Here is a 20,391-nt window from a genome sequence, read left to right as displayed (position 1 = left end):
ATAACAACCACCTGTTCTTTGGGGTACTTCTCTTTGACTTTGGTTTTGCAGCTACAATGACTAGAAATGCTAGCACTGAGAACTTAGAACTGGAAGATCAAGATTTCAGGAGAGAGAGGCAGGCAGGCAAAGACCACTTCATGGCCTGTTCCAGAATGACTTTCCTCTCCCCTAACCCAAGACAAGCTACCATAGGTGCCCCCCAAAGTCTGTTGGTGCAGGGCTGAGCTCCTCCAATCATGAATGGGTGGAGGAGGCCAAGCATGGAGATGGACTCTGCACTCAGACTCCAACCCAACCGTCTGCCTCTTCATGATATGCATGCAACATGCATGTTGAGGGGTTGGAAGAGGCTAAGCACGGCCTCTTGAGTTGAAGGCAACCATCTGAAGTCCATGTACCCGAAACCCTGGAGCCTGGAGTGGTGGCAAAAGGATGAGCCCTTTTCCTTCCCTTCCCAACCTTACCACTGTGCTGTCTTCCAATAGGTTGCCGCTTCTGCTGCACCTGCTGGTCCAGCCTCCAAGGCAGGGTGAGCAGGGACTACGAGTCCTATCACGCCTTGACCCCCCTCTGCCAAGCTCACTTCCTCTGTTGGCAGATGTATGGGCACTGGGGGGGGGGGAGAGTTAAATAACACTGATTATATGTTCGATTGTGGCATCTCTCATTCCTCGGACAGTTTGAGCTATGTGTGAGAGGATGTGAACAGTTTGAAGCTGGGAATTATTTACAGTGTTGGACAGCCTCCAATGGACAATAATGTGTAAAGGTCACAACTAGGTGAGATTTAGTAGAGTGGTCAGAGGCAAAGTGTAGCTTTTGTTTTATTCTCTGCATTCTTTGGGGATTTGAGGGGTGGAAGCATAAACAAAGAATTGCAAAGGATGAAGAAATTTCACTACATAAACCAGCATGACCTCTTTATTCCTGGAAAGAAATATAAAGTGGATTTGGAAATCACAATAAATAATTTATGGGAGTCCAGATGACTGACAAAAGGCAAACAGTGCTCCTATGTTTTTTAACTTGTTTGTGGAGAGAAAAGAGTGAGATGGAGAGATGCTTTTTTCCACTGTTTTTTCTTCCAGTTTGTCAGTTGCTGTAGACAAACATTTCCTTGCTCTAATGTCAGGGAATCAAAGAAAGTGTATGTTAATCTGTCCAGTCTGTCTTCAGGTTATTGATTTTTATTGTAAAGAAAGAAAAGGGTTATAAAATACAGTCCGTAGGTTTTTGCTACAATTGTACTGAAATGTTTGTTTTAATTTCAGCTTCCATCAAAAGTAATACACATTTTTCCAAAACGTTGATAACAGCTACACCATCATTTCCCAGCTCAGTTTTCTACAACAGGGATTTGATGTCAGCAAATCTAACAGGGTTTAAAAAAACTTCAGAGAGAACTTAGTCTATTGACAGGAACACAAATGGAGTAGAAATGTTAACAAATTACAAATCCTGTTACCTGGAGAAACAATAGTGAAGTACTATTGGAAAACTGTCTCAGAATTAAAAAATATCTTCATTAAACTTGCCTCCAAGGAGCACAGGGTAACTTATAAAAAGCCTCCTCATTTTATCCTCATAATAACCCTGTGAGGTAGGTTACTCTGTGACCTTGGCTCACCCAATCACTATCATGGCAGAGTGGGGATTCAAACCTGCATCTCCCTGGTCTTAATCATCACTCTAACCACTATACCACAGTAACTTGGCACTCAGCAATACAGTTGCAAATAAAATATATTATGTTTTACGTGCAATATACAATGTGACACTAGATGGCGATGGTGAACCTTATGGAAAATTCAATGTATTTTTTAAAAATGCAGTTTTTTATATGTGTGTAGATTCCACCCTAGTCTTCTCTACATTGGTCAGTTGGGTGATTCAACCTCCTTGAAAGAAAGGTGGTATATAGTCGGTTGTCTTACTGATTGTAGCCAGTCATGTTCACAATTGTTCTTCATTACTTTTACAGATTTTATGTTGCTGTATGCTGTCCTGGCATTTTATGAGCAGGCAGTATATAAATACTTCTATAAATATATTAAATAAGTAAATGTAATAATAAATAAAAAAACATAAGGGTCAAAGAAGTTAACTAGAGAGGAGTAATAGATTTCCAGGATTTCTTTGCACACACTTTGTGTGGAGTGCATCCCTGTCCCTAGTAAGGCTCAGGCAGTGATGGAGTGGGTAATAATATAGCTAATTCTGATTTGATATTTGGGTTCTTTGAGCCCTAGTAACAGGCAGATTTAGGGGAGCATAACGGGTTCAGTCACACTGGGCACAGAGCATCAGGGACATCGCTAGGGGTACCATAACTCTGATGTAGACTGGAGCATGAGACGAGGGGGGGCACAGGATATTGGTGTCGCAAAGGCACCACTGGTACTGTTAGTTCAAAAACAGGGAAAAACTCTTTAGAAAGATGCTGGCTGGTATCTCTCTGCCTAGGATTTTGACTAACCCTCAGACGAAATAATAAACATAGCTTGGAGGCAAGGGTATACTGGGAGGGTGGAAGTAAGGGAGGGGTCTCAAGCCTACCTACAGAAAGAAAGAAGCCTGCTGTCTTGAAATCCATCATGGAGACAGTGCAGTTTAGAAAAGAGTTGTGTGTATCAGCTTCCTGGGATTGTCCTAAAATGGAATTGACCATGTGGATAGTCCAATTAATTAAGGAGGGGTGTGCTTTCCATCTCATAATCATACCCAATGGGGAATTACTCGCTGAATTAAGGGGTTAATTGTATTTAGATAGGGCACTGGATTCTGGAATTAATTTGAGGTGATCCACACAGTAGGCTTTCCCTGTCCACCACATTGATACACTCATGTCTCAGAGCAAAGTCAGGTCACACATACAGTCTCAGACCATATGGTAAGTTCTGGTTGAACTTCTCAGTAAGGCTTCACTTCAGCTGGTGATTGGTACTGTCAACGTGCACAGTGCTCACAGCAATGGCATGCATATAGCTCAAACACTCTCAGTCCCCAAAGAACTGACAACAATGATCTTGTGATGAAAGTAGAATCTGTTTTTCTTCTCCAAGCAAACTCCATAATATGTTATATTGAAAAATATGGTTTCGGACCTTTCAAACAGAATTTCAGTTAAGAATGTTGGCCTATTTATACTTGAATATTTTCACTGTATTTGATGTTTTATTAAGTATTTATAAATTTTGAAACAGCAGAAGCTAAGCAGCGTAATAGTAATGGGCTCTTCTAGCAGTTCCAGATCCAGAAATGTTTACAAGGTTTGCAAAATAGCCATTTACGTATCTGATCCAAATATCCTTTGGTATTTGAACTCATAGATTTCAGTGGTGTGCATTCCCTGTGCAACAGATAAAGCATATCTGTAAACGTGTCTAAAGGATTACGGACCTTAATGCTTCAATACTAGAAATGTCTAATTCACTTTATTATCAATAAATACTTAAATGGATCAATTTTGCATTATAATTTTCCATTATTAATTTCCACTTCAATTAAAGCTTCTGCTTAATTCCCCAATCAATGGCTAGCTCTTTTATTAATTAATCAGACTCTTCCTATTAATAATGTTTTGGAATGTTTTCCCACACAAAAGAGATTTCAAGGGCAAACTGCATGTATGTGTAAAGACAACTAAAAGAATAGATGCAATTAAGTGCTTTGAGTCTTTGTATTTACGTATATATATGCCCGCACACACTTCCCTGATGCAGAACTATCCAAATTTGTCCCTTGGAGTTTGTCAGTCTCACATACTTCACTGACAAATTTGTCTAACTGGTCTCTATATCTAGGGTTGCCATATTTCAAAAAGTAAAATTCCTGAAACCCATAAAAATGTTTAGCTTTTTTTAGTAACCCACCCCACTGACCACCCTAGAATCATGGTGGTGGTGTGGCAAAAGAGAAAAGTGCACTCAATGGAGGAAGAAGAACAGAAGAGGAAGAGGAGGCAAAAAGGAGAAAGTGTTAGGAGCATCCTATTCTCGTGTAGGACCCTGGCAGAGACACATGCCCGACTGGCATGTTGTCTCCCTCCTGGTCGATCGTTCAAAAGCTTTCTCCAACCCGAACATCATAGCGACTGATGCCTTGGAGACATCAGCACACTTAGGGATCGGCAGAGTATTCACAGTTTGTGGAACAGAACTCAGTAGCACAGCATTTTGGCTAATCTACGTTTATTTACATATAATACACTTGGAGCATTCTGCTTTAGCTCCTTCCTCTTTCTCATCAGACAGCAAAAAGAGAAAGAACAAAGGACAATAGTCCCACTTCACAGAACAAAGTAATACCAAAACATCCTGTCTCCGTCACTTTCCACACTGTGGAATGAAAACATACACTGTCATGTGATAGACAACAATCCCATGACTGCAGACACGGGGAATGAATCTCCAACAGAAAGATGGTCATACTTAAGCTGGGAGTACATTTGCACTCACCATTCAGGAGAAAAGAGTACACTTGTTTTCTAGGGTCCAGCAGCAGAAAGCACCATGTTGCTGTGGAGTGAGGAGCTGTGTGTGCAGAGAGACAGAAGGAGACATAGTTAAGCAGGGGCAGACTTTTGGTCTTTCAAATTACAGCTGTGCCCTGTGTGATGCCAAAAATCTGCGTTCTCTGCCTATTGCATTTCATTCTGCTCAATTCACAACATCATAGTTGCGGTAACGTGCAGCACCCCCTAGGCTTGGTGCCCAGTGCGATAAGACTGGTCATGCTGCCCCAAATCCACCTTGTGAGTTAAGGCTGTGAGTGAAGAGACTGAGCCTTGAACAACAAACCCTCAGTTCTTCTAGTATATGATAATATTCACGGAATTTGTCTTTTTAAATACAGTTGGAATCCCTTTCTATTTTTTATTTAACACTGCACCACAATGAACCCTTTACTCCTTAAAATCACCTGCAAGATCCTTGGAGACCTCTCCAATGTGCATGCCCACCCTCCATTCTTATGGCATAATCTTATGGCATAATTGCAGATTGTCTTCGTTACATTGTCTAATAACAATGATCATATCCCTTGCTACCCTCCAGTTTTAATGTTGCATGAACTGGCGGCATTTCCCCCCCTTCAAATATATTGATAAACACATAGGACATGTTTAGGTACTAGAGTGTAGAGAGAAGTATGTAAGTAGCAGGCACTGTATTGCAAGCAACAAGTGCTGCCTTATGAGTAGCCTCTGTGCATGGAGTACTTTCTACCCATTTTACTTTCTACCAGCTGAGGTTGCTGCACCTCAAGCTGACAATTATACATGCTGTGGAGTGTGTGCCAGTGTTCAAGCCTATCCATCATGTCTACTCAAAGGTAAGTCCCACTGAATTCAATGGGACTTATTCCAGTCAAGTATGTGTATGACTGCAGTCCAAGAGGATGTAATTCTCATTCAGTTAAATGTTTCAATCCACTTTAATGATACTGGTTGTAGGCCAAATGTGGCCTTGACATGAATAATGAATGGATTTTTAGCATTCCAAGTGAGGAAGGTTCAGAAGTCATTGTAGGCAAATTTGTTGTGTAAGCCAACATTGATTTTCATTGGCATTTGTATTGTTTCTATAGCTAAGTACTAATTGGGGCCTTGTTTGTTTTAGTTTGCTGTTCATCATCCCATAGCTGCCAAATCAACTGCACATAAGAGAGACCTAGAGCAAAGGCTATGTATTCAGAAAATCTGTGTTCACTCCCTGGAATTGACTGCACTAGTAGAAGTGTTTTATATATCTCTATCTACACACATAGTGGAATCAGTTAAATTGTGCTGTTCATGTGCCGTTGAATTAATGTTGACTTGAGCATGTGCATAGGAGTAGTCTGCTGGTTGCATATTTGAACTACATAGTGTTATCTTTTTTTGCTGGATATTACAACTGTAAATATATTATGCTGAGTATAACCATGTTACATATTTATTCTAAAATTATGCATTTTAGCTATTGAGTTTGTGGTCACCAGTGCCAGGTAGGGATGGATTCATCAGTCTATTTCCAGTGACTGTAAATTTCACATTCATTCGTAAGTCCCTTTTTGTCTTCTGGTGTCTTTGACATCGTTTAACTAACTGATCTATCTGGTCAGGTGCCCTTATCTATTACTTGTTAAGTTGTATTTTTAAGTAGTATGTGATTCTGGATTCTTGCCTTAATATGGGGTTGTTCCCTTGTAGTCCTATAGTTGTAGTAAAATATAATCTAGCCCTTGGGTTGCATCCAGTCAGAGCACCTTACCCCAAAGTTGGAGGCTTTGTGAGGATTGCCTATTTGTGTGAATCTCCTATGTATACAATACAGAAAATGTTAACAAAATCAGTAGTGTATTTTCAGACCAAAAAAAGATTGCCTCCAGGCGCTGCATAATATATTTTACTTTTGTGGCACCTTAAATTGCGGGTGTTGTGTAACCAGCCGTAGCTTTGCCATGTAATAAGAAAATTTGCTCATTTTAGCTGCTTGGATGATTTGAAGCCTGAAAAAGTAGCAGCTGGGAAAGGCATCAAGAATGATGTAACACTTTTGAAAATAGGTCCTGTACGTGACAATTTGTACTTAACTGTCTGTTCATTGAAGAATCAGATTTATCATCACCATCTGTTTATTTATATGCACTTTGCCGCAAAAATTTGCCCAAGTGGCTCACAATGTATCAAACAAACAACAATAATATCTCAATTCAAAAAGCAAGAACAAAATAATAATCATGTAAATAAATCCATACATGATCTAAAACAACATATAAAACAATACAAATATGCTAACCTAATGTAACAGCTTAAAAGTACAGATTAGAGAGAATAATGTCCAAAACAATAGCAAAATGGTAGTGTACAAATCTTGGGGGAAAGTCATTGTTCCCTAAGGACATTTCACAGAAACTTACTATAATTAGCTTACATGTATTGAATGGTAGGAACACCTCTCACTTGTGGCAACCTTTACTCCCAGCTCTTACCTGGGTCTCCTCTCTGTCATTACCCTGAATCTCACATGCACAGGTAAAGATTTCCAGTCCTCCTTCAAGACCCACATAACCCCTTCCTGAAAGTTTGACTTGATTATAAAAGTTGTGTTGCGTGTAATGCAACAGTGAAAGTAGAAGATGCCTGAGTGAGTTACATCATTTCCCCGTGCATCAGGAATCTTGTGCAATGTGACCCTTTGCACATTTACCCATGGATGTTTAAGTTCTCTCTTTTCGTGAACCAAGGACAGTGGTTGCATGACTCACTTGCACATTCCCTTCCAGTCTTTATTCTCTGCTGTAGGTCAGGGGTTGCCAACATGGCACCCTCCAGTTGTTGTTGGACTGCAACTCCAAACATATCCAGCCACTATGACCAGTGGTCATAGTTTGTGGTGGTACCTTGCAGATGATGACTAGCCCTGCTTTAACTAACAGTGTTTCTTGTAGCTTTCACTTTCTTTTACCCACATTTCATACTCACGGCAGGTGCACATTCAGCCTTCTGAGTTTTGCATTCACTTAAGCTTTATTCTTTTCTTTTAAGACTAAGAGTGGTCTTTCAAAGGTTTGGAGTGATTCTGGAGGCTATGGTGGCCTTTGGAAGAAAGCAGAAATACATCTGGGGAAGCTGAGAAATTTTGAAGTTCTGTTTGAAGGCATTCGGATCAAGGATCTTGGAGGAGGAGCAGCAATAGATGACATTGTATATGAGAACTGCAGCACAGGTAAGGACTTCTTACTTAAAATGGTATGTGCTGAAAAAATAAATGCATAGAAATGTTTTTTTTAAAGCAATGCAATAATGGTCAGGTTCACACATAACACTAAGCCAAGTTCATTGTCTTACTTTGTTCAACTCATCAACTCGAGCAGTTTCAAGAAGCATAAAGGGTAAAGGGACCCCTGACCATTAGGACCAGTCGTGTCCAACTCTGGGGTTGCGGCGCTCATCTCACTTTATTGGCCGAGGGAGCCGGCGTACAGTTTCTGTGTCATGTGGCCAGCATGACTAAGCCGCTTCTGGCAAACTAGAGCAGCGCACGGAAACACCGTTTACCTTCCTGCCGGAGTCGTACCTATTTATCTACTTGCACTTTGACGTGCTTTTGAACTGCTAGGTTGGCAGGAGCAGGGACCGAGCAACGGGAGCTCACCCCGTCACGGGGATTCGAACCGCCGACTTTCTGATCAGCAAGTCCTAGGCTCTGTGGTTTAACCCACAGCACCACCTGCGTCCCTTTCATGAAGCATTGGCCTTCAGTATATTAAATAATAAATTTACATCTTATTAAAAAATAAAATCACAGCTATATTTTGCTATTTGGTGGTTATGACAGTGTCTTAACTTCTAACCCAGGAATAGCTAACATGGTGCCCTCCAGGTGTGGTGGACTACAATTCCTCTCATTGCTGCCCATTGGAATGTAGTCCAAAACCTATGGTGAGCACTACTTTGCCCCCTCCTGTTCTATCTCCTCTGCATTATTCTCACACATGGATGCCCAAACATTAGCCTTCTTGTCTCACGTGTCTGCTACCATATTCTTGGGGGGTGTGATTTACTCTATAGCAAGAAACAGAAATTCGCAGAAATGTAGAAAGGCAGATTCAGATATTATGACTTTATGACAAATCTATGGTCGCAGCTGGGATTATCTGTATCTCAATGTCTTCACCAACAAATCTTTCCAATTGTGTGTGGATCCTCCTGCCAAGGCTTTAGTGCCCACAGGCAGAATTCTCTAAGAGTCAATATAATTTGTTAAGCTTGTTTTATGTCAGAATCAACACAAATCTTATGATTAGCCCTGGCTGAGTAAAAATCCCCACAGATTTTTGAATTGATAGCACACCTTATTTGATATGACTTCTCGCTACTGCCTGAGGAAATGCTTTATCAACTTTCCCCCAGAAACAGCTGTCCATAGCCACACATGTTACTGATGGTACGGTGCTGTTCCTATATCTAATCAGCTGGCAAAACACCCCGATACAAAAATACCTGAAAATGAAAGTGCTTATCAAATGTATTTTGAGGAATCCTGCTAAGCTTTATTGCTCTTTGATAGAATTTTACTTCCAAGAAATCTTTCTGAACTTGCACTTAAATAAATAAATAAATATACATTTTGTTCATCCCATGGATCCAAGACCTTAGTTCCAAGTTATTCACTTTCTGTTCCTGAACAGTTTTTAAACTATGGCAGTTGCCTTTATAGAAAAGTGGAAAGGGGAATCACTGAGGGCACAACCCACAAAGGATGTTTTCTTCTGTAAGATCGCTTTAGATAAAAGGTTACCCTTTGAATTCAAAGGCAGTTTGGTTACTAAATGCTTTACGGCTTTTAAAGAAGGGAATTGTTCGTGCAATAATCTACTGCATGTGGCATTTTCCCTTTAAGTAGTTCTCCTCTCAGAGAAAGAGTTCATTCATCAGTCATCCTTTTTATTAGTGATTTAACATTCACACCTCCTCTTCTTTGCCTCCTCCTTCATTTAATACAGGCTGTGCATCTTCAGAACACAGTTCCTCATTATTCCTTAAGATAGGAAGAGCTACAGCTAATTAACTATTGTCCACAGTACATCCAATTCAAAGAAATGCAGGTTAAAAAGAAACCCAAATAAGCAAACAAAATATTAAAGCCTTCTTTTTCTGTTTGTTTTCCTCCCTTTAATTTCTTTTTATACTTAAAAGTGATCGTCCTTGCTTTCATTTGGATTCACAGGAGCAGAATTCATAGAAACAATATAACCTTCAAAGAAACAACATAACCTTCAAAGAAACAATATAGCATCAAGAGAAAAAGAGGGAGAGGGAGAGAGATACCTGCCTTTATAATTTTTTTTTGTTTCATTGCAACACTTTATTCACCTCCTGATTCACATCCACACTCAAAAGTTCTCTATTTTGAAAGTAGTGTGTCAATGGCTATCTCAAAAACATAGCATGACAGCACTTATATGTTAAGTATTTTTAGAACTCTTCCCAATTTTAACTTTGATGTCTACCACAATAATTTAAAAGCTGGTAAAATATTTGCATGGCTAGCTATTTAATCATAATCCTTCTTGAGAGTGTGCCACAGACATGGTCCAAGATTCATAAGTTTTGATTTTTATCATATGCACTGAATCACAGCACCTGTGCAATGCTGGCAATTTTTTTTTCCTGTTGGCTACTTCAATTCTTCCCACTGTGAGTGATGCTTTGTGCTAACATGATTACATTTGGTATCTGTCCCCAGTGTCATTGATCATTTGCTGTGGGTGAAATTTTTTCAGACTGTTACAAACTATTCAGGGCTTGCTCATCAATAGTATATTATAAATGCAGAAGGCCCAGCAGGGGGCTGACATGATTACTAAGACAAGAAAAAAGAGAGAGCAGCACATATTAACAGAGAAAGGAGAAAGCCCAGGCCAGGATTGTACAGACGTGGTTTGTTTTAGAAACGTCATATAAAATACCATGTGCCCATTAAAAGTATTCTAATAGATTTTAACCTACTAAAACTATTCAGCTACCAATTTCACCCAGCACTTAGCATTTATACATTGCTGCTGCATTCAAAGCACTTAAGATTATCTCAGGAATCCATACAACAAACAGTAAGGAAAATGAAATGCATCACAATAGCAGTGAAGGACATTGATATTACAGCTTTTTATATTGATCATCAGGCAGGAGTATATTTTTGCAAGTTTTGCATATATAATTTCCCCACAAGGCTTCTCACAAGAGGATCCCAACTGTTCATTTTGTATTTGAGGCATAATTATAGTTTCTTTTCCACCCCCCAAAAAAAACTTTTATAGAAAAGCATTGAATAGAATTAAATCATAATTTATCATTTACCAAGGGAAAAAAATAGCAATTTCAAGAAAGGCCACATAGTTATTCCAAGGACAACTTTTTACAACTAAGAGTAATTATTTTTGCATTACGGGGGGTGGGGGGTGGCAAGAAGGGAATGCTGGGAGAAATGAAAGAGAAGGCTATCCATGTCCTTCTTGCTGTACTCAAACATCCTCTTCTATTCCTCGACTGCCTTGTGTGAGAGAGATACGGGATGAAGAGCCTGCAAATATCCCACAGTAACTTCCCACAATGTATTTCACGCCTCGTACCTTGTCTTGTTTTAAACAAGAAGACCCAGCTTCCGTGTAGTAATTTAGAATGGATATTTCATCAACAAGCAAACACCCATATATGCGCAACAGCCATCAGCTGAACTTAACCTTCTCTAACTGAACAAGCTAATGACACGCTTGCTCTTTAAAGTCTATTTAGCTTAAAGATACAGTAACAGATATCATCATGGGTTTGTGTGTGCAAAGGGGACTGCAGAACAGAAGAGAGGAGGAGCCACAGAAATGGGAGTGGTCTGTGCACAAGGTAGAGTTAATAAAATGAAGGAGAAGGGATAAAGGTGAAAATTGGGTTGCAAAAGGGGGTTGCAAAAATGGTTGGAAGAGTCGGCATGGAAATGGAGGTAAAGATGAAAACAGAAGTACAAACAGAGCTGCATAATAGGAGGGGAAGGTGGCACCATAATTCGACTAAGGGTGAAAGGGGTTGTTGCAATAGGTTAGTTGCAATTGGAAGTGGGGTTCCACAAAAGGAAGGAGGGACACGTGCATAGGAGTGAAGGTGAAAGCAGTGCAGTATAACAGAAGAGAGAAGTGGGTTAAAAAATAGGCTTGAGGAGGTGAAAAGGGGATTGATAGTTGCATAGGGTAGGAAGGGGAAAGTCTAGGGAATGTGAGGGGAGCTGGTAAGCAGAGTAAGCAGGGGACAGAGCCCTCTCTCCAAATACAGTGGTACCTCGGGTTAAGTACTTAATTCGTTCTGGAGGTCCGTTCTTAACCTGAAACTGTTCTTAACCTGAAGCACCACTTTAACTAATGGGGCCTCCTGCTGCTGCCGTGCTGCCGGAGCACGATTTCTGTTCTCATCCTGAAGCAAAGTTCTTAACCCAAGTTACTATTTCTGGGTTAGCGGAGTCTGTAACCTGAAGCGTCTGTAACCTGAAGCATATGTAACCTGAGGTACCACTGTAAATATATGTAGGTTGCAATATGAGTCAAACAATGATGGGATTGAACTAAGGGGTTGGCCGTCCACAGCTTGTGCAGCTCTTTCAGTGCCTTGGCGTTCCTCTATAGTTCAACAGCTCCCCATAGTTTACCTTGCAAGGACACTTGAGAAGCGCAGCAGGCGAAAACAGGGAATGCATGCAAGTGCTATACTGCTTCATTAGATTTCTTTGTCATTGCGTTTTCTGTTACTCCAACATGTTACTCTTGGCTGGTTCAGAGCAAACTAGTTGAATTATATTTGATGAAACAAATTTTATTTTATTTTTTTCTCTGGCATCCTTTTTAGTTTGTTCAGTTTATCTTGTTTTTGTAAAAGTATCCTGAATTTAAAATGAAGAAATGCTCCTAATTATGACAAACACTATTCTGAGTGAAAACCATTTCCTTCCTTCCTTAATGAAATGTCAGCATTCAGCCAAGGGCTGAAAAACTGGTAAACCTTGCATTTAGTAGGGATGGGGGAGAAGCTTGGTTTAAATTGCAAATTCACAGTTAAAGAAACATTCACACAAACTGAAATACAACTAAACTTCTCTGGAGCTTCTCTGAATTTTGTAATGCAGTTCTCTAGCCAACACATGTGTATATTAGGGGAATAGCTCTGGGAAGCATGAAGGGAATTGATCTTGCCTGCTGTTGCTTTTGTATTTAATGTAAGTAACCCCTAAACTTGGATAGTTCATATTGTCATTTCATACAGTCCACAAGTAAAGCCAAAGATTAATTTCTCCACATTGAAGAAGGGAAATGTCCTCTATTCACTGGCGCATTCTCTAACAGCCCTACCCAGCTGCAATTCTCTAGCAACAGCCGCTCTACTTAGCTTCAAGAGAACTACTCTTTTGCTGGTCAATGTCTATATTCCCCCAGGCCAAAAAAACCCCGCGGTCAAGGCTATTTGGGCTGAGCTAGAGGCGTTTTTAGAGCCTTTCGAATCTACTTACCCGTCTGCCCTGACTATTGTGTGTGGAGACTTTAACGCTAGTATAGGAACAGATGACAACAGTCTATACACTCACTTCAACCTATTTATGGACCCTGAAGAACAGACGGATATTGGTGCGACACGACTGTCCAAAGATAGAAGAAGTAATTTTTCAGGTCTCTGCTTAGTGCAGGCTGCCAGATGGAGGGAACTGCTGATATTAAACGGCAACATAGAGGGGGATCGCCCCGGGGAATATACCCATTTTTCCAAGGCTGGGGGAAGCGTTATAGATTATATTCTAATCTCAAGATTTGCTCACAGCTTTGTAAGGAAGTTCCAAGTGGGCCACAATACTCTGAGTGATCACCTACCTCTAATTTTAGAGCTTGCAGGTCGGCCTTTTGACTATTCTATTGCCGAGCCACAATATATACCTTCTGTAAATTTGGGTATACCTGCTCCCAAAAGACTCAAATGGTCCCCAATACTGAATGAAAATCTAACCCTCCTTCTTCAGTCAGCGGAGTTAAAGCTTATTCGCTCCGCTATTGTGTCAGGCAATTCAGTAGATGCGATTATGGAACGCTTTAAATTACTTTTGGAAAGATTGAAATCCCATTTAACAACAGTGATACATAGCGCCGCTACAAAGAGGGCAAAGGACGGAGCTAGCTGGTTTGACCTGGAGTGCAGGCAAACAAGGAGACAAATGAGAACAGCCTACCAGAGATATAGGAAATCAGGGACTGCCCTCCTACTTAATGCTTATATTTATCTGAGAAGGTCTTACAAACAATTACTAAGGAGAAAGAAACTGGAAGCTGAAAGAGCCGCATGGCACAGTCTGGTTAAGGCATCGCACGAGAAAGATACTACTTGCTTTTGGCGAACCATATCTGGTCTACTGGACCAGGAGCGTACTAATTCCATCTGTACAGTGGAACCAATGGAGTGGTTGCGTCATTTTCAATCTTTGTTCTATGACCAGGAAGCCCAACACTACAAATTATGTATTCAATTGGAGGACCTACCTCATTGGCCACCAGTAACTGTAAAGGAAGTTGAGAACTTAATCGCACAATTAAAGAACAACAAGGCCCCAGGGAATGACTACATCCCTGCCGAACTTCTGAAGTCCAACATTGGCTGGTGGGCCCCCCTGCTGGCGTCTTTATTTTCTTGGATCGACTCAACGGGTTTACTCCCAGATGGTTGGACTGAGGCAATAGTTATTCCAATCTATAAAAAAGGACCTATGCCAGACCCGGCGAGTTATAGACCAATCAGTCTTCTGCCTATACCCAGCAAACTATATGCCAAACATCTTTATATTAAGCTAACTAGCTGGCTCGAAACTGAAGCTATTCTAGCGGAAGAGCAAGCGGGTTTCAGGCAAGCTAGGTCCACCATAGACCATTGCTTCACCCTAGCCTATTTAATTGACAAATATGCCAAAAAATCCCGTGGGGTGCTATATGCAGCCTTTATCGATCTAAAGGCTGCTTTCGATTCAATTCCACGTGCAAGACTCTGGGATAAATTGAGCACATCAAGTATAGACAAAAGACTATTATTTCTGATCAGCTGTTTATATAAAGACACGGTGCTGCATGTAAGAACTTCGTTAAATGGCCATCTTATAGGACCAGTTCCTGTCTGCAAGGGGGTCAAGCAAGGTTGCATCTTGGCCCCAGTTTTATTCAACTTTTACATCAATGATATGGTTAATTGTTTGTCATCTCCGGACTTCCACGCCCCCAAACTGGCTGACAAATCAATATCAGTACTTTTGTATGCTGATGATGCGATACTCCTATCTCGAACAAGAATAGGCTTAAATAGGCTCATAGGTGAATTTTCAGCATACTGCAGGAGAGAGCAACTGGTAATAAACTATCAGAAAACCAAAATTATGGTTTTTGCAAGGAAACACAGACAGTACAGCTGGAGGATGGATAACCAGACAATTGAACAGGTTAAAGCCTTCAAATATCTGGGTATCGTTTTCCAGTCGACCGGGTCCTGGGATGTCCATCAAAAATGTGCCAAAGAAAAAGCAGCTCAAAGTATTAAGATGCTGTCTCGCTTCTTTTATACGAAGGGGGGCAGATACATCCCAGCAGCCTTTGAAGTTTTTCAAGCAAAACCTCTGGCGCAGTTACTGTATGGGGCACAAATCTGGACGGGGAACCACTGCTCCAGTCTTGAAACTGTTCAGTCTAAATTCCTAAGGCAGATATTCGGCGTCCCCTCCTGTGTTCCAAACGCAGCATTACGACTCGAGGCCTGCCTTCCATCTGTAGAAACTCAGACCTGGCAAAGAACATTCAACTACTGGCTTCGTCTTAATCTAAATCCACCTGGTCTACTGCCTCTAGTAATGCAAGACCCCCACAAAAGCAAGTGGTTCAAAACTGTGCATCAAAAACTTCTTACATGCGGTCTGCATTCACAGTCCCTACTATCAATGGGCCTCATTAAAGCAAAGAGTCTAATAGGCCAGCGCCTGAAAGACATTGAACGGCAAAACAACCTGACTATCTTAAAGAAACTGTGCCCATGGTATACCTACTTTCCCCCTTCTCATTTTGACTCTCCAGCTTCATATTTGTTTAAATTAACCATCCCAAAATACAGACGTGCCTTTACATTGGCTAGATGGGATGTTCTCCCTTCTGCCGTACTCGAAGGTCGCTACCAAAAGACTCCATTTGAAAAACGACTCTGCCCATGTGGAGATGGTAACACGGAAACAGTGTCCCACGTCTTCCTATCCTGCCCCCTTTACAAAGACCTAAGGAATGAGATTATTACTCCACTCATTCTCTCCAACCCCGGCCGTTCACCAGACATCACACTGTATTTCCTCTTATCTGATACGGATAGTCAGATAACAGAGAAGGTCGCGAGGTACATCGAAAGAGCTATGAAATTGAGGGCCACCATCTGAGTGACAGACTTGTTCATCTGACGGACCTCCTTTTGCTTGTTCTTTTCTCCCTTTTATCCTTATTTCTATTTTTAATTCTTGTATAGCTGTGGCCTGTTGGCTTTGCTAATAAAGTTTTGATTGATTGATTGATTGTCCTCTATTCATTTGAATTCATTGCCCATCTTGGAGTGCTGAGGTTGGGATTCAAGTGTGTTTCAGAATCCCACACTTCTCCTCTGTTTCTTATATTTGTGTGTTGCCTTGTCCTTACATCTCCAGTCGTAGTAGTACAGTTGGCACTCCTGGTATGTTTGTATCTTCAGCCCAGAAGCAGAATATCTTAATACAATTGTTAGCAATAAAGCATTTCCACTTTGCTGGCTCACTTTGGATACACATTGCTCTTTCAACCATTTATCCAGCACCAAGTTCTCTCTTGTGAATGCTTAAGTTTTATGAACAGGGTGATGTAGCCTTATGTTGTACACTTCGATAGGTGTGATGTGTGTTCTATGGCTCAGTCAATATGCTTGTGGGGTGCCTTGGCTCGCTGACGTTTGTTAGAAGAACCACATACCTGAATTCACCAGAAGTGGTGATTGTAGCCGAGTGTGATCACCTGGAATCAGGGGGAGGGGCTGTCTTTTGGCTTCCTGCACAGCCAGTGGATGATGTCAGCTCCTCTGCTGACCACAGGAGTGGTCAGGAGTCACCTGCAAAATTCAAATGGGAAATGGCCTATTATGGCCAGGAAAGGAGGATAAAAGTCGGCTGCACTTTTTCCTAGCAGCGCACTCCAAGTTGGCTTTAGGTGTCTTTATTATGTCCTTCCATGCGCCCTGCCCCGGCTGGCCTTTATGACTAACTGTACGTGATCCTTCAATATTATCCTCCATCATGGCTTTTGGGTTGGAGAGGGAGGAGGTCGTCGGGTGTAATCTTGAGCTATTAGTTGATTTCAAAGTGAGTCTTTTAAACTTGTTTGCAGGTATATTATAGCCTCATTCAGGCATCTGCCTGAACATGCATGGGAGCAGGGGTGCACATGCAAGTTCAGCCACCAACTTCTCTGGGTACTTGGGCTCCTCTTAGACTTTTACATGTATAGCACAGCAGTTTGCCAAAGCTTCTAAGTGCATTAGGTTGAACATGCTTGGGAAATTCCCCAGGATTGGAAATTCTGGCTGATCCTGCAACGTTTTCTTAGTGTGTTAAACCAAGCACACTTTGAAATCCCTTCAGACCTTCACGCTAAACAAATGAAGATATTGAGATATGTATATCTGAGTCAGATTTTATGATAGGCCATTTTTTTCCTTGCCTTCAGTATTCAGTATTACAGTATTTCAGTGTGCAATGGGTTTAAAATTTCTTGTACACCCCAGTCAACATATCATCATCATCATCTTCATCATTATCATCATCACCATCATCCCATTTTTTTATTACCAAGCATGTTTTATTTAAAGTTTTGCTTTCAAGATATAGCATAAGTGTAATACAAAAGTTGGGGTTTGTTCAACAGACTAACTGGAATGCAGTACTTGCATTTAACTTTCTGCTCAATTATTTTCACTGATTATATTTGCTTGCTAGTTTGAGCAACCAGGAGACTATCTTGCTGGGTGTTTGTGTGTGTCCTAAGCTTTATTTTCCTCCTGCCCCCACCTTTCCTCAACTATACAGGAGCTGGAGTTGGCAAAAGAGAGATTTCCTGACTTACTCAAACTGTTGTTGTTGTTGTTAGTCGTTTAGTCATGTCCGACTCTTCGTGACCCCATGGACCAGAGCACGCCAGGCACTCCTGTCTTCCACTGCCTTCTGCAGTTTGGTCAGACTCATGCTGGTAGCTTCGAGAACACTGTCCAACCATCTCGTCCTCTGTCGTCCCCTTCTCCTTGTGCCCTCCATCTTTCCCAACACCAAGGTCTTTTCCAGGGAGTCTTCTCTTCTCATGAGGTGGCCAAAGTATTGGAGCCTCAGCTTCACGATCTGTCCTTCCAGTGAGCACTCAGGGCTGATTTCCTTCAGAGTGGATGGGTTTGATCTTCTTGCAGTCCACGGGACTCTCAAGAGTCTCCTCCAGCACCATAATTCAAAAGCATCAATAGTCCTCTGTTCTGCATTGCAAATGGCACTGAGAACTCCATAATCTTGAAAACTCATGATGCAATGGTGGAGGCGGTGCCTTTGGGAAACAGGAGGAACTCTATGTCCGAGTTTGTGTATGCATATTGGGCTTCTCGTCATTGCTGCCTTTGTTCTATGTATTTTTGTCTTTACTGGCAATGAATGTTATCATACCCCCCATGCATCTGGACACCAAGCAAGCCAAATGAAGCGTTGTCCTCATGCTGAATTGAATTTCAGTCTGCTTAAAGCTTCTCATCCATTAAGCTCTGAATATGGGCAATAGAGCAGTCTAGGCAGGTACAAGCCATCATTAAAAGTGAGCGGGATTGAATAACATCTGTTGGAAGCAGAAAATCACTAAAGTGATGGTGCACAATGGGTAAACAAATCAAAAAGGGCATTCTTTGATTTAATTAAAGTATTGATTTAGCTGTCCTGTTGGTTCCAGATGGAGAAGATTCTGGGGTGTGCCCTACTGTTACCGACTTCGTATGTTGGAACAAGAAGTGCATTGAATCTCACCTTGTTTGTGACTACAAAGCTGACTGCAAAGACTTGTCTGATGAAGCTGATTGCAGTAAGTACTTCTATCTTTCTGCATTAATGTAAGCTGCTTTTTTTAAAGCTTAAGTGCTATAAAATAGCTACTCAGGACAGGATTGTTATGAACATGTTGCTTCTGAGCTGGTTCCCCTTGACTTTCTTCTTCTTATATCTGGATACATTTGCTACACCAAAGAGGCTGCAATCCTTTGACCACTTTCCTGGGAATAAGCCTAGGAAAGTCAACTAAAGTGGCCCTCCCCAGGCCGCAGTTGGAAGTTCCATCTGCTCCCCACTTGGCTTCAGGACAGAACTTCCACTGAGACACCTTTAGGGGTTGTATCTTGAGAAGTTGCACGAGCTTGGGGTCGGGGTGGTGCACCATGTCACTTCACACCCAAAAATAAACTAAAGATTCCACTCAGGGCTTTATCTGCTAGACAAGATGGCACAAGCACAGCCAGCTTTTATCCTCCGGCAGCGGACCAGAGTGAACACTTGTTCACTCCGGTCTGCCACCCAAGCCCTGCCCCCCACCAGGCTCTGATTGGCTAAAATATTCAGAATTCTGGCGGGCTATGCCATCATCCCCCACACCTGGCTGAGGAGGATCCCAACGTCTGGCTGCAAGGGCGAAAGGACTTTTCCACTCCCAGGGTGCCATGCCCGACCACAACTGCCCACCCAAATTTCGGTAAGTGACTCCTATTAAACAAACTGATGTAGAAGTAAAATATGCTATATAATGCTAATATTTTAAAAACTTTGCCAATTCATTTCTTTTAAAAAAATTAAATACATTTCTTACTTCTGGGTAAGCATGTATATAATTGGACTGGTTCACTTGGCCTTTTGTACCTTCCGTTTCTTCAGGTTGGTAAATCATGTACCCCTCTCCTACTCAGTGAATGCATTTCTATTGTCTAGCATGACAGTGGGTGTAAATCTTCACAGAGTTTTGTATATTCTGATCTCACAGCAGCTATTCTTGCAGTGCTAATGGTAAGAGGTAAAAAAAGAATGAACTCAAAATGGATGAATCTGCAGTATGCATCATTTGGCATGTAGATGTCCAGAATTCTGCTGCACCCCATTTCCGAATTATTCTGTGGTTTTAAAAAGAAATACATGATTTAGAGGTAGAGAATGAGATTTTAAAAAAATGGTTTGGTGTGGTTATGCCTCCTATATTGATAGGAGGTTATGCCTTGTTGGTTTGGCTGATATATCATGTGAACAACAAGTCATTATTGTTGGCTTTGGGAACAATTAGTTGGTCTTTCATGCTTGATTCCAATTCCTGAGTAGGTATTTATAAAGTAGAATTAAATAAGATAATATGCTGTATCTGTGGTTTATAGTTTTGTTTCTTATTTCTTTTGGTTTAACCATGGTGATTACCATGGTCATGCCTAGCCATGCATAGAATTGATGTCCAGCACTCCAGCCTTTTGTTAGATAGATAGATAGATAGATAGATAGATAGATAGATAGATAGATAGAGATAGAGATATAAATTATATTCCCTTTTCCATTTAACCTCTGAATAAACTGACCAAGACTGGCTGTATCATTATTTTGCTATGTAAACCTGTCTTAAATGCACCAGTCCATTTCAAAGACCAACTAAGTTAGTTCTTGGTATGAGCTTTCGTGTGATGCACACTTCTTCAGGGGTATTACTCAGAAGGGTGGTGGGAATGGGTGTAATACCCCTCCCCACCTTCTCACTATATAGAAGGGTCTGGAAACTTCTGTTTCAGTG

At 41.1% G+C, this 20,391-nt stretch overlaps 1 protein-coding gene and 1 long non-coding RNA gene across 6 annotated transcripts in view; one reads left to right on the top strand and one right to left on the bottom strand.

Moving 5' to 3' along the window:
• Positions 1-20,391, top strand: part of MALRD1 (MAM and LDL receptor class A domain containing 1) — a 243,669-nt gene that overhangs the window by 135,031 nt on the left and 88,247 nt on the right. For all 4 annotated transcript variants that reach the window (XM_083704544.1, XM_083704545.1, XM_083704546.1 and 1 more), the window contains 2 exons: positions 7,532-7,712; positions 18,532-18,660. In XM_083704544.1, coding sequence (XP_083560670.1) covers positions 7,532-7,712; positions 18,532-18,660 — 310 coding nt within the window. The remainder of the gene's footprint in view (positions 1-7,531; positions 7,713-18,531; positions 18,661-20,391) is intronic.
• The window catches only part of LOC310828118, a 42,682-nt gene that overhangs the window by 14,290 nt on the left and 8,001 nt on the right, over positions 1-20,391 (bottom strand). The window contains exons 2-3 of one of the 2 annotated variants that reach the window (XR_014556692.1): positions 4,461-4,535; positions 916-1,375 (exon numbers count right to left, since the gene is read on the bottom strand). This is a non-coding gene — a long non-coding RNA (uncharacterized lncRNA). Of the gene's footprint in view, positions 1-915; positions 1,376-4,460; positions 4,536-20,391 lie in introns of those variants that run through there. The other variant, XR_014556691.1, reaches the window with a different exon arrangement.

Source organism: Podarcis gaigeae, assembly GCF_964106915.1.
Source record: "Podarcis gaigeae genome assembly, chromosome: 12".
NCBI lineage: Eukaryota > Metazoa > Chordata > Lepidosauria > Squamata > Lacertidae > Podarcis > Podarcis gaigeae.
Note: the sequence above shows the minus strand (reverse complement) of the source record. Positions and strands in the feature narration are given on the sequence as shown.